General features: G+C 53.5%; 1 protein-coding gene across 5 annotated transcripts in view; it reads left to right on the plus strand.

Annotated features, from left to right (window-relative positions):
- HSPA12A (heat shock protein family A (Hsp70) member 12A) overlaps positions 1-13953 on the plus strand; it is a 158420-nt gene that overhangs the window by 133806 nt on the left and 10661 nt on the right. For all 5 annotated transcript variants that reach the window (XM_045803224.2, XM_045803229.2, XM_045803228.2 and 2 more), the window contains 2 exons: positions 3161-3277; positions 10930-11101. In XM_045803224.2, coding sequence (XP_045659180.1) covers positions 3161-3277; positions 10930-11101 — 289 coding nt within the window. The remainder of the gene's footprint in view (positions 1-3160; positions 3278-10929; positions 11102-13953) is intronic.

Genomic DNA, 13953 nt, shown 5'->3' on the forward strand with positions numbered 1-13953 from the left:
GTGTGCCAGATCCTATACCAGTTCTGGCAGCGTCGAAATAAACAGAGTGTAAAGGAGTATGTAGTCAATGGATCGGTGTTTGGTTACAAACATGTGGGTGTTTGGTATTTGGTGAAGGCAGAGGATCCGCCCAATGGACAGTAGCATGGAAGGCTCCCTGGAGGAGATGCATTGGGACTTCTCACTGGCAGCAGCTCGAAGGGTGGGTATTTGAGCTGGTGGAATGGCACAAGAAGAACGCAGGGCAAAGAAAACAGAGCAGGTGGCTCTGGAAAGCAAACAGTTTGGGATGAGAGAAGGACAAGGCAGCAGGATCGAGCGGGAACAGGGGGCTCAGGTCAAGATCGTGCAAAACCTTGAATGCCAAGCTAAGGAACTTCTTGGCTCATGGGGAGCCATCCAAGGATTTCTAATAGGGGAATGCCATGGCCACAGTGATAGCATTCGAGGGAGGGAGACCACAGCGTCCCCAGGGCCTGCAGGGTGGAGGAAAGCCCTATGGAAACAGCAGACTCAGATCCTGAAGCCGATGTGTCTGAGGGCTCTGAGACTCAGAGAGTGGGGGTCATTTGGGAAGTGTGAAAACCAAGAAGAAAGAGGGGGCTAGGGTGGAGAGAGGAAGTGGATTCTGGGAAATAATTCTTCCACCAGAAGAGATGGAGAGGGGAGAGGACAGAAGGAAGGAGTAGCAGGGAGATGGAGGTAGTGAGGGAGAGCACCATGGTTCCAGGCGGCAGCAAAGCGGACCAGGAGGCGCTCAGAGATGCGGACCTCTGTCAGCCTGAAGAGAAGGGATCGCAGGGGATGGGCTCAGTGCCCGGTAGCCCAGACACCCAATGAAGACACAAGTTTTGGAGTCTGCATGGAGTGCCTGTGGCCACCTGGAGAAAGGTGAAGGAGCAGAGGGAGGCCGATGACTCGGGGGGGCCTTTGGATTAGGAAGAGGAGGCATGGGGACTTGGGGAAAATGTAGGATCCGAGAAAGTCCATGACATTGGATTGTGTTTCAGGTTGGTCAAGGGGAAAAGAGCGTTTCAGGTTGGCCAAGGGGAAAAGAGCGAACAGCCCATCTCTGAAGGGGAGGGGAGAGATGGGGGGAGGCCGAGGTCCAGCAGGGGTGCAGGAGGGTGTGTGGTTTCAAACATGTCAGCTCAGCTGAAAGCTTCAGGAACCTGCTCGCACCTTCTCCCAGCAGGAAACATGCTGTAAAGAAATTCCCCGGAGAAAAGCTATTTGAGGAGATTGATAAGCACCGGGCCCTCCACGAGAGGACCGGCTGGTATTTGAAGGACAGGTGGACTCAGAGGAGGGGACTCTTGGCACATTGGACCAGGATAAGCAAAATAGAGAATCTAGGAAGCAGCATATCTCAGGAATCACAGGCATGAAGCAGGGCCATCGTTCATGAAGGAAGGCGAGGACAGTGCCTGACATAAGGAGATGTTTAACGGCAGGCTCCTTTCCCTTCTAAGCCGTACTCCATCCACTGGCGAACAAACAGCTTATTTAAACAACCTTCCCTACGGCCAGGGAAGCCCGTCATTCACCTTTTGAGCCTTTTCCTGTTTAAAGAGTTCAAAAATCGCCTGGATGGTACTCAGCGGAATGCGGAGAACCCTTCCCAGCACATGTCGCCCCTCACCTGCCTTTAAAGCCCAATGCAGACCTGCAAGGAAATAAAACACGATAAAAAAACAAAACCAAACCTGCTGCTTCACACGGGCCTCGTGCAGAGATGTTTTTAAAAACATGTTTTTTAAAAAAGTTTACTAAACGTACTTAACACTGCTGAGCTGTGTGCTTTAAAAAAAAAGGTTCAAGTGGTGGATTTTACGTTATGGGTTATTGTCACAATTAAAAATGAAAAAAAATTTTTAAAGGGCAAAAAAAAAAAAAAGTTTACTGACTGATCGCAGAGGAAGTTAATTCCGTGACGCGGTGGCTCAGTCCCAAGGTATCTACTGAAACAAGAGAGGAAATGAGATAGCTATCAGAAGAAGCAAATCGCCAGCATGTTAATCTTCGGAAACCTGTCCCCACAACCGGCTCTCACGCATGCGCGTTGGTGCACGTTTATGTTTGATTTCAGATTTGTCTGGTGAATGTGGCAAGCGGAGGGGAAGGGTGGGAAGGAGCAAGCTTTATCAGAGGTCTTCTCTGGGCGAGCCTCTCCCCATGTGCTCTCAATCTCCCCAGAAACACAGAACGTTAGTTTTATTCTCCCCATTTTACAGATGGGAATATTGAGTCCAAGAACTCTTCTAGAGACCTATTTTGTCTGCATGGAGTTGGTGTGAACCTCTGGAGCTTCTGCCCATCCCCTTTATCCGCGTGGTTCCCGCTGATGTGGTTTAACCTTGACCAAAAGCTAAGGGCAGCATGGTTCTTGCTTAGGTCATGTCGTTCATACCCTTCCCGTCCTGCTAGAAGAACCTCCCTGAGGTGCTGGCCTTGCGATAAGGCAGAGGACAGTGACCACTCTGACAACAGCTGCCACCAGGTGTTAAGCAGTACTGTGGGCCAGGCCCTATTCTAGATATGAAACCACACGTAACAATTTAGTTAAGACCTTAGCCTTTAGAGTTACAATATACCTGGGTTTGGGTCCAAATTTTGGCTCTGTCACTTTCCAGCTGTGCAGTCGTCAAAAGGTACGGCACACATCTAGGACTCAGGTGTCCCCATCTGTAGAAAAGCTGACCGTTATCCCTTTCTAGTGGGATCCTGGGACTAATGGATATGAGGTATCCAAAGTTCTGAACGAGGTTGACACAGAGGAAGCTCCCAGTAAATGTAGCTCTCAGAAAATGGTCACTCCTCCCAATAACAGTGTGAGTTAGGTCTTATTATCCCCATGGTGCAGATGAGTAAACTGAGGCCTGGGAAGCTGTCACTTGCCCTGTCACATGACTCAGAAGTGGCCAAAGGGCTCTGACCTGCCTGCCTCCTGCCTGCAGTCATGTTCAGTGAATGAAAGGAGCAGAGCTCCCTGCTTGCGGAATATTCGGGAAGCGGACCCTTGCTCCCTGACACTGGTAAGTTCAGGAAGCTGTAGAGTAGATGCCCCAAAAGTTCATGGCCAGGAAGCCTGGAATTCTCCATGAAGCTGTAGGAGGACCAGCTGTGTCTCCTTGACCTGCTGCATTTCCCTTGGCTTTAGGAGCTGAGCGACCAGGCGGGGTCGGAGTTCGAGAACTCTGATGTCAGATGGGTCATCACAGTGCCTGCCATTTGGAAACAGCCCGCCAAGCAGTTCATGAGACAAGCTGCCTATCAGGTGAGTGTGGGGGTGGGGTGGATGTGGGCCCAGGATGCTCACGGTGGTGACTGTCACCCCACTCAGGTGTCGCCAGCACTCACAGGCCTCCCTGGGAGGCAGTGAGGGATTTCCCACAGGCCAGAGGACATGGAGCCTTTGTCCTGGGGGAGGAACGGGGGTCAGGTCCACAAGGGTTGGGCTGGGCTCGATTTTCTTTCTGGCATTATACCTTCGCTACCGTAGATTCCCCAGGGCTAGGATTTCAAACTGGGGTACAGAGACATTTCTCCATGGGTGAGTGGAACTTCAAGGAAAACGCTTGGGCCATAAGAATGTTTGAAGAAGAATGGAATAGAGAGAAAGCCGATGGCCGCGCACCAAGCACATCAGCTTGGGATAGAGGTTGAAATCTGCACGTACGCAGCCGGGACATAAGGGAAATAGGATGGTCTTCTGCACGTTTCACCTTGTGAGCGACACGGGAGCATTCACGGTCAGGGGGTGGTGAGGCCGCCAGACCTGAATAGTGTCAGACACCTGGATGAGGCCAGTGGCATGGCTGAGGAGCGTGCCAGTCAGCATGGCACCATGGATAGAACATTCTAGTGCCAGTGGCCAGCCCGTCCCTCCTGGGCGCCATGGGCCCTCATGGCCGCCAAGCTTCACATTGTCCGCAGGCCACGTGTGCCATGATAGGGCTTCCACGAGGGTCTGACTTCATGGCAAGAATGGCTGGCCGTGCTGACGTGCCATTCTGACCCCCAGGTCAGAGCTGGCTCCCGCTGTACTTAATCCCCTGGGTTAATGAAAGCCCATCGTGGGGCCTGGGCCCACTCTGTGCAATGAGAGTCAGTTTTCAGAGCCTTCGACTTGAGCTGGGCTGGGCAAAGTCACCAAGGTAGTAGATGTTCCCTTGCCCCCTGCCACACCTCCCAGGGGACAGCCACCCCTCCCGGGGGACATGTCTCTGATGTTGAGTTTATAGCCATAGGTATGAACCTTTCCTTTCAAACACCCACCCGAGCAACCCTGAGCACTGAATAGAGCAAAATGGCCATGGGTTCCTTGGTGTCATGAATTATACTCAGAGCTTAGAGCTTTACTCCAGATGACAGGTAGAGTCCCGGGGAGAGCAATGTCCCTGCCCCCCCACTCTCCCCACTTCCCCTTCTTCCCTCTACCACAGGCTCTCCTCTGCTGTCCCCTTCAGCGTGAGAATCTGGCTCAATCTCCTTATCTGCCCAAAATAGATTTGTTTTGATAGGGATGAAGGAAGAGGGTGGAAGTTCTAGAAAGAGTCAACTTCTTTAAAAAGGAAGAAACCCATATGCAGTTTCGCTGTGCACAGAAGCCCTAGGCACCCTGGAGCTTGTCTGCAGTGTCAGCCTTCAGTGTCCGAAGACGGGACGTGGGGACACGGCTCTCTTGGAAGACACAGGCAGCGTTCTGAGTTTGCACAGGAAGGAGACTCAGGATGCATGGCTTTGACTCTCGTTTTCCCACAGGAAAACTGCAGCAACACACATGTGACCCGGAAAAGGGTCAGTTCTTATTTTTAGCCTGAAACAGAGGTGCTGGGACTGGGAGATTTATCAGGGCTGTTGGAGCCTTGGGCCGGCTCTTCCAAGGACTGCCTCTCGGAGCGGTGGGGCCTGGCAGGGAGGCCCCTCAGCCTTCGGGCGAGGAGGAAACTGAGGAGATGGGGGTGCGGTGCCCTTTAGGGTTCGGCAGAATCAAAGTGGCACCCGAGAGGGTAGATGATAGGTCAGCAGCTCCTTAGCAGGACCAGCGTTCATGGACATGTGGACTTTTTTCTCTGAAGCCCGGAGATGCTCTGAAGACTGGCCCGTCCTTTGGATGCTGGGTAACTTCTGATATGTGCGGCCTTTGTGCAGCTTAATTTTTGGCTCTTTGTAATTCTGATTTGATAGTTATATCCAGTTTAGTCACCGAATGCTTTCAAGATGGTAGGGACCATTCAGTCATTCTTTGTTTACTCATTCATTTATTCACTAAACAAACCCATACTGGGGGACTTCTGTGTGCTGGGACATGGTAGGTGCCGGATTCATATTCTGCGTAACCAAGATGAGGCCCGTTCTCAGGTTCCTCATAGCTGAATGGTTCATTGAAGCCTTTTGTACTTCAGGGAGAGGGGCAGAGGGAGTTATAGGGGCCCAACTGCTTTGCCAACCTGTCTGTGGTATCTTTTAGCTTGTCTTCTGGAAGAGTCCCCCTGACAAAATGGAAATGAAGCATGGCCAAAATTAGCATCTCTCCAATTTTCTCTCCTTATCCTCCATTAATTATATAGAATAATAAATATGTGTACCTCTGATTGTTAATTTTATGTGTAAACTTGCCTGGGCCAAGGGGTACTGAGGTATTTGGTCAAACATCGCTCTGGGTGTTTGCTGTGAGGGTACTTTCGAATGAGATTAACATTTAAATTGACTGACTAAATAAAGCAGATTGCCATCGCTAAGGCGGGTGGGCCTCATCCAATCAGCTGAAGGCCTGACTGGAACAAATGGCTGAAACTCCCTAGAATAAGAGGGAATTCCTCCTGGCCGCCTGCCTTCAAACTGGAGCACTGTTTTTTTCCCCCCTCCCTTTGGACTCAAACTGAAACATTAGCTCTTCCTGGGTCTCGAGGCTGCCGGCAAGGGACCTCTACCGTAAGCTCTCATGGCTCCCCAGCGTGGTGACTGTAGGTCTTGGAACTTGTCAGTCTCCATGGTGGTGTGAGCCAATTCTTTACAAGAAATCTCTACGTTTCCATATGTCCGACTGGTTCTGTTTCTCTGGAGAATGCTAACACAGAATCCAGCAAAAACCATAGTTTTTGGGTAGTTCTTGGGTCAGCCAGCTTCCGGGATCTCAGGATGCCCACCATCCCTTCCACCCGGCGTGCTGCCGCCAGCCTGGCTTCGGGCGGAGGAGCTCGAAGGAGGAGGTAGGGTGGTACTCCTTCAGGGCAGCTGGGAAACCGGTCACATCTCCCCTGCTTGCATGCAGGAAATGGAGTCCCTCCTTCCGGCCCGTTGGCGGCCCCATGAGCCCAAGTACATGGCACAGGCAGATGGGGGCTGAGCTTCACTCCTCCCCTGGCCTGGGGCAGGGGGAAGAGGCCCGGATGCAGAGCAAGATGAGGCTCTAGGCCGCCTCTCACGGAAGAAGTAGGCCTGGGGTAGATGGTTCTAGGGCCTCCACTCAGAAGTCTGGGATTCCGTGCTGGGGTTGGCGGGGGCCATGGAGCACTTTACGGTTACAGTTTTATCTGTGAGATTCCAAAACTCCTCTTGTGTCAAATGCTTTGTTGAAAAAGTGGGTTCAGTCTCTATGTTTTATAATTCACAGCCTCAGGACCCCGTTAGACCCTCTCAGAGCATTTGCTGGACAGACGGTAGCAGGAAGAACAGCTGATCCCCCTTCTGAGGCCTTCAGGGAAGACCTAGAATGGGAGACAGTTGCACTGAGTCCTGAGGGAGAGTCCTCATGGATAGGAAGTAGTCCTGTTGATTTCTAGAGGCGTTTTGCTGAAAACGTGTAACCCTAGTGGGTTTGGAAACCTGTCAAATAAAAGACCTTCCCTTATGGAGGAAGATCTCACCTAAAAGGAGTAACACTTGGCACTGCAGTGAAAAATAATCACGTCGGGGGAACAAACAACAGCCAAGCCGCTGATGCCCAGAACCAAGACAGCCATCGCCCTGCCGTCTGGCCGTCTGGTCGTCTTCCACAGCTATGCACACGGTTGCTGGCCGGCTGCCCTGGCGGACGCGGGGCTGAGGGGCAGACGAGTCAGTACAAATGCCCACATCCCCAGCCTCCCTCGAGTGCGGGTTTCTCACGCTCCTCCACAGTGGGGCTCATGAACAGGCGGCAGCGCTCTCCAAAGGGCTACGGCGGTGCTCCTGCTGCCCCGGATTCACGCGTTCTCCATGCAGACACTTTCTGTTTGTAGCCTCCCCAGGTCATGTCAGCAGAAGGCTCTCATTCTGTGTTTCGGAGACAAGGACCAGGAAATCGCAGAATGCAGGCTGGCTGGAGGGACGGTGGGTTCATTCACTCAGCAGCTACCCCCGAGCGCCTGCTGTGTGCTGCCCTTGGAAAGTGTAGCGTCTTGCAGGAGAGGCTCGGCGTGTCTGTACGATCTATCATTCGAGACAGAGTAGGCTAAGTGCTTGGCCGCCCGGGACCCAGGGCAGGGAGAGCTTACATGGAACAGCAGCTGCGAGGTACCAGCTTCAGAGGCAGAATTAGCCAAAGCCGCGCGTGCTCCCCTGCTCTGGCGGGCCCAGGCCTGACAGCTGCCAGGCTGCGGGCTTCTGCCGAGAAGGACTGCAAGTGTTCATGCAGGAAGAAAGCCTACCCTTCCAGGCACTGGGGCCTCCCACCCAGAGATAAAGACACCTGAGTTTTGGAGCTACTGGCAGATTGTTTTGCATTTCCTCTTTTTCTTGGAGTCCACAGGCAGCCCTGGGACCCCTCCTGGGGAGAGGGAACCTGGCAGAGCCAGCTGCTTCCTCTTGCCTCAACCCTCAGCTCTCCACTGTGGCCCTGGGAGTTGCTGTTGGGACATGGCCCCTCACTGTCTGTGGGGAGCAGGATGGGGGCTGGTGCGAGCAAAGGAGTCTCCCCCCATGTGGCCTCTCACTGATCTTACCCCCCCCCCCCCACTGCTGGTTTGAGGTCCTCCCCACCTGCATCCTCTCCTGGGTACCATGGGGAACCCTCTGTGGAAATGGGTCAAAGCTTTTGCTGCGGGGCTGAGGCCAACCCAGCTGGGGAGGGACAGATGAAAGGCCTCCCCTGAGGGGTGTAGCCATGCTGTTTGGGGCATAAGAATGTTTGAAGAAGAATGCAATAGAGAGAAAGCCAATGGCTGTGCCTCATTTGGGGCAGCCTGTGTGTCTTCCATGTCTTCAGGATGTGGGAGCCTCCCGGGGGACCCTGGATTGTGTAAGTCACATACCTCGAGTCGTATAACTGTTCTCAACGCTCTTCGCTTCTCTGGACTTCTTGATTTGGTTTTCTGTATAAATATTTCACATCTATTTTTTTTTTAAAGATTTATTTGAGAGCGAGAGCGAGGGGAGGAGGAGGAGCAGAGGGAGGTGGAAAGAGAGAATCTCTAGCAGACTCCCTGCTGAGCACGGAGCCAGTCGTGGGGCTCAATCTCAGGACCCTGAGATCACGACCTGAGCTGAAACAGAGAGTCAGACACTCGACTGACTGAGCCAGCCCCGCTACCTCAGAGTGGCTGCTCAGTCTCGGGGAAGGTGTGGAGAGGGAGGAAGGCGTTTATTTTTTCTTCTTTTCCCCTCCCATCCCCCACTGCTGGGTCCAGGCCCACCGGTGCTCTTTGCGGCCATGTGGGGGGAGACTGCCTGGCAGGCGGACATCCTAGTGGGACACTGGGCTGTAGTGAGCCTTTCCTCCTTCCCACCAGCACGGGGCGCAGCCCTGGCACTCTGCTCTCCTCACCCCTCCTCCCAGGCTGTTTTCCCTTCTGAACTTTGGAGGACCATCGTAAACATTTCGGCCTGGTTGTTTCTTTTTAGCTGGTTTTTCCTTCTTCTTCACACCGCTTTCTGGAAAGCTGGACCTACTAATTTCTATTATAGGAGGCCCCTGACTTTACAAACCCACAAAGGTGGAAAAGTCAGTCTTCGGGAGTGGTCCTTTAGATGGGAGCTTCTCTTGGTTTTATTTTGGATTTCTTCTGGGATCCTGGGGCTTAAGGTCCAGAGATTTCAACTTTCCTGGTGACACAGGTCTGTAAGCCTTGTTCCCTGTCATTGGGTGCTGCAGCCTTCAGCTGTCTTGGTGCTGAGGATGTCTCACGTGACCCTGCGGGAGGCTGGGGGAGGCGGACTTTTAGTCCCTCGGGTCAGGAGTAGTGGGAAATCTTATGCGCCTGGGTCAGTGGCCTGTTGATGGGCACGCAGGCCTTCTTCCACACAGGGACCAAACCAATGGGCGTAGACACTGCCCCTGTGTTTGGCTAACAGCTGAGGGCACAAAGCAATAGGAGGCAGTTTTTCTGTGGATGGTGTAGGTTTTGTAAAGTCGGTCTTCCAGAAGGGGTTCTTGTGAGGCGTCTGGTATTGGCAGGGGAAGATTTAAGTCGCCTGCCTACCCATGGTTTCTCTTTAAGACACAGTTACCTGGTTCATGTGGGAGAATTGACTACATGCGATTAGAGGTGGTGCACTGCCCAGTGCTGTCCCGGAGCAACGGGGTAAAGAGATCGTACCTTGAAACCAGGGAAGCAAGAGCATTAGAGACACCCCAAGAGTTTTGTCCAAGCGAAAGGCCTGGGTCCCACCATGATACCTGGAGTCACCGAGAGCAGGAGAACCAAGAACCAATTAAAGAGCTGGTCTGCGAGGCTCAAGACTGGGTCTGGGCTTGCTCGGCCATGTATAGGTTGGATACACGTGAGCCGAAGACCGTCCGGGTTTCAGCACTGAGAGTCCAAGGTCACCCTACCTCTCTGAGCCTTGGTTTCTTTCTGCATAAAGTGCAGTCGTTGGACAAAAGGCCAAGAGGGGCCTTTGCATTTCTAATATTCTAACCTGAACCCCCTCCCTTCCTTGTCCAATAATTGAACCTTCTAAGCCCCTTCCATCTGTGACTGTAGGCTGGCTCCTCCTGGGGAGAGGTCACTGTGCATCTGTGGCATTAGGCAGACCGTTCACCCCTGATCTACAAGATGAGTCCACTAAACCTTACAGGCCTGGCGTAGAACTGGCGAGACCTCCAAAGTGGGTGTGGCACGAGGGCAGCACCCCGAAGTTCCCTAGGGAACAGCAGACAGTGCCGAAGGGCACACAGCGAGTCTCTGTCCCATCATGCTGGCGACCAGGAAGCCTTTGGGGCTTGAATGGCTTCAACGAGCAAGCAAGGCCCCGCACTTCAGTTCAAGGCCACAGGAGGTGGGCAGGGACCTGGTAGAGGCCACGCCAGGCTTATGTCTCCGAGTGCCCTCTGAAGGGTGGTCCCAGAGCTTCCTGGCCGGCTCCTGTGAGGGGCTGTGACTGGAACAAAACTGATGTCACAGAGCAGAAGCGTGTCTGCTATTAAAGGGATAAGGTCTTTGAATAAAATAACTGCCAGCTGCTTTTGACCCATATTCTAGAAAGTGTGAGACTGTGGGATTCCAGGAGGGCTTTCTCCAGAGCCCCAGAGCCCTCCTTGGTGTGCTGGAGGCACGTCGGATTCCCAGCCAGCCAAATCTTACGCTTGCGTAGCTGAGGTCCAGCGATGGCCCATTTGTTTCCCGGGCCAGCAAAGACTGGGGTCTGCCCTTAGACCATTTGGCCCATTGTAACCAGAAACAGACCACCCGCCTTCCATCCCCTGACAGTTTTCAGAGTTTGGGGGCATTTCCCCCTTCATGCTGCTCAGTTCTGGGCCAAGCAAGTCCCAAATGAAAGAAGCCCCCAGGCCCAGAGAGCCCTGCATTTCCCCAAAGGCTCCCATACGTTTTCTTTGGCCCCTCCACGGTGTTTGGGCACCCGGCCTGGGGCCCAGCACCCCGTCACCCCCGAGCGTAAGCCCTGCAGGGGTCTGTGGACGGCAGAGCATGAGCGTCCATTCCTGGAGGGCGTCAGCGCCGGGTGTGCGAGTGTCCTCAGAGCGGTCCTGCCTCTGTCTTCCAGGCAGGCCTGGCCTCCCCCGAGAACTCCGAGCAGCTCATCATCGCCCTGGAGCCCGAGGCGGCCTCCATCTACTGCCGGAAGCTGCGGCTGCACCAGATGACCGAGCTGAGCAGCAAGGCCGCGGTCAACGGGTACAGCTCCAGTGACACAGTGGGAGCTGGGTTTGCACAGGGTACCTCCTGCTCTCTCTCTCCCCTCCCTGCTCGCTCCCCTCCCGCCCCTGCATGGTTCTGGGCCCTGATTACTGAAAGGCCCTGAGCACTGTCATGAAGAATCAAGATGCTCCCAGAGCATCGGCTACACGTAAGCACCTCTGTCCTCGGCCCCCCGACCTGGCCTCCCCAGGGCCCCCCGGAAACTCCGCAGTTGTTACCTGGGGTCATCACCTGCCCACCCGTGTGCCTTGGGCGGGGGGAGGGTGCTTCTCTCCAAGCACCTGCAGGTGGCCCGAGCATAGCTCGTGGCCTTACATTTTACTAGGCTCTTAATTTGTCTTGTTTATTCACTGATTCTAATCTAGTCCCACTTGCCTGTTATTAATTCCTTCATTAAGACTGTTGATTTACTGCTGACTCACTCATTGGGGCCGCTTCGTGTGTGGCAAGCTCATTATGTGTCTTAGCTGTGAACCTGGCAGAGTTTAAAATACAGATGAGCGGGGCCGAGTCTTCCTGACCCTGCGGATGCTCATTTAGCCGAGGGACGGCGCACGGCCTGGGGGAGCCAGGATGGGCGTTAAGGAACATTTCCTCTTTAATATTTACCTCTGTGCAGGTTGGTCACAGTCTTGGTCCTCAGATCTGTTTTCCCTTCTGTCCGGGGTTCTGTGAGTCTGTCCAGGGCCACGCAGTTTGCAGACGCCCTAGGTCAGGGTCAGAGCCACCAACGTGAGCGAGCACAGGCCCTAATTGGAGCGCTGTGGGTGCTTCCCAGAGGAGGGCCTCCATCCCCACACCCACCCCATCCTGGAAGGCCCAGACCCAGGATGAGGAGGAGAGGGAGAGCGTTAGCGAGAACTGCCATCCCCTGGTCCCCAACAGCCTGGGTCCAAGTTTTCCTTGGTCCCCACACCCGAGGCTTGTGTCTGCACTGCCCACAGCGTGGGGGCCTGGCTTTGCCTCCGCGGGCATGCATTCCTGCACACACATCCCTGCCCCTGCGTCCTCTCCTCCAGAATTCTCCTCTTCCTCTTCCCCCGGTCACGCTGCCCCAGAGGCCGCGACTCTGCATTTTCAACCCAAGACAGAGCCGTGGGTGAGCCTCTGCCATAAGTCAGGGCGAAGAGCCCGCTGGGCCCCAGGCAGCCGGCCGGGCTGGGGGCTGAGTGCCAGCACCTCACGCCTGACTCACCCGGGCGAGTGGAAGCCGCGGCCCTTCCACGGAGGGCTTGATGTGCCTTTTTTGGGGTACTGCTCGGCCTCCACCAAAGCATGCGAGGCTAGCCTTACTGCTAACTAAATCAAGTGTCTTAATGTTTTAAATACTCAGGATGACATTTATTTACATTTTCTTCATCGTTTTCATGGGAAAAGAGACGCACGACTGAGCGGGCTGTGCGAGCTCATACTGGTTCACACACTCAGGTCAGAATTAGCTGATCATAGCGCAGCTCTGCTGAACACGTCCTAAGTGTAACGCTCACATTTGAAGGGGAAACTGTTCTCGAATGCTTGCCTTGGCCGCGAGCTCAGGTTCGGGGTTCCTTTCCTTGAACTTATCCCGTCTACCTGCACATTGCTCCGTGTCTGTGTCCTGTGCCTTGTGGAATTTGCTCTCATCTTGTGCTCAAAAGGTCTCTTGGGTTTTTGAAATCCTCACACTGTTGGCCACCACCCCTCAGAGGGGCAGCGAAGCAAGGGTTCTGGCCCAGCCTTGTTTTACAGTTACGGCCTGTCTCCCAGAAGGAGGGGGTGCTGCCTGCTGGCGGAGCCCTTAACCAGCAGTTCCCTGGTTGGCATTAGGGCCCTGAGCTCCCCCTGCCCCTGGCTGTTCTCTGCCGTCCGATGCTTCTCCACGGTGGACGCCCAGTGGACACTACTGAGGGCAACGAGGCTGGCCCTCTGCCCCCAGCACCACAGGGTTGCTGTCCATATTATTTGCACCAAAAGGATTTCATGAGATCAGTAAAGGATCCATTTTTTATAACCTTGGGCTTAATTTGCCTGAAAATGTGATAATTTTTTTTTTGAGAGCTTAGCATATATTTTATTCTGGCTTGATCATTTCTTTATGAATGACATATAGATTGTTTTAGCAAACCAAATGCCCACTACAGGGTCAGCAAAAGAAGCTCCTCTGGAGACAGTACTGGGAACAGGAGAGAAGCCCCAAGCTTGAGGATCCCTCCCAGGCCTGCAAAGACTCGTTAGTCGCGACGGCTTCCCCACGGAACGCCAGGGCCTGAAGAACTTAAGAGCTGACCGGCTCTTGCAGTTCTAATCCCCAGAGAAGACAGTTTTGCAAACACGGTGCTCCTTGCTAGAAGAGGCTAGAGGGTCAAGGGTCCTTAATTGGATAACCAGCAACAGATGGATTTGTAGGGCAATTCAAAGTCAGCAGCACCAGTTTAGGGACTAGAAAAACGGTGGGGGGGCAAGGTTGTGGGATGCGGCAGCAGAGCAGTGGACAGAGCCTTTATCTGTAAAATTGGGGGTTGCTCTAAATTGTTCATTGCAGTGATCATTTGTTCGATACCGGGTCGCATACTTGGTGCTTTGCCTTTATTATCACCTACTGTGTGCTGGGTGTCACACTGGGTGCTGAGATGAAATCAAAGAACCAGTCCCTGCTCTGTCTGTGAGGAACTTATGCCAAATGTTATTACTCCCCATTTTATGGATGTGGAAACTGAGGCCCAGATGGGTAAAGTGATTTGCCCCAATTGGGCACCTTGGCACCTGCTGATCCCCAGATACCCTCTCATGGCACCTTTCTCATCTTTTAATGTTTGTGTTCTGCTTTTTCACTGTAAATTGGTAAATCTCAAAGGCTTGAGGGTCCATGGTCCAAGGGTGGATTTGGAGC

This window comes from Ursus americanus, chromosome 6, assembly GCF_024610735.1.
Source record: "Ursus americanus isolate L20-20 chromosome 6, mUrsAme1.1.p, whole genome shotgun sequence".
Taxonomy (NCBI): Eukaryota; Metazoa; Chordata; class Mammalia; order Carnivora; family Ursidae; genus Ursus; species Ursus americanus.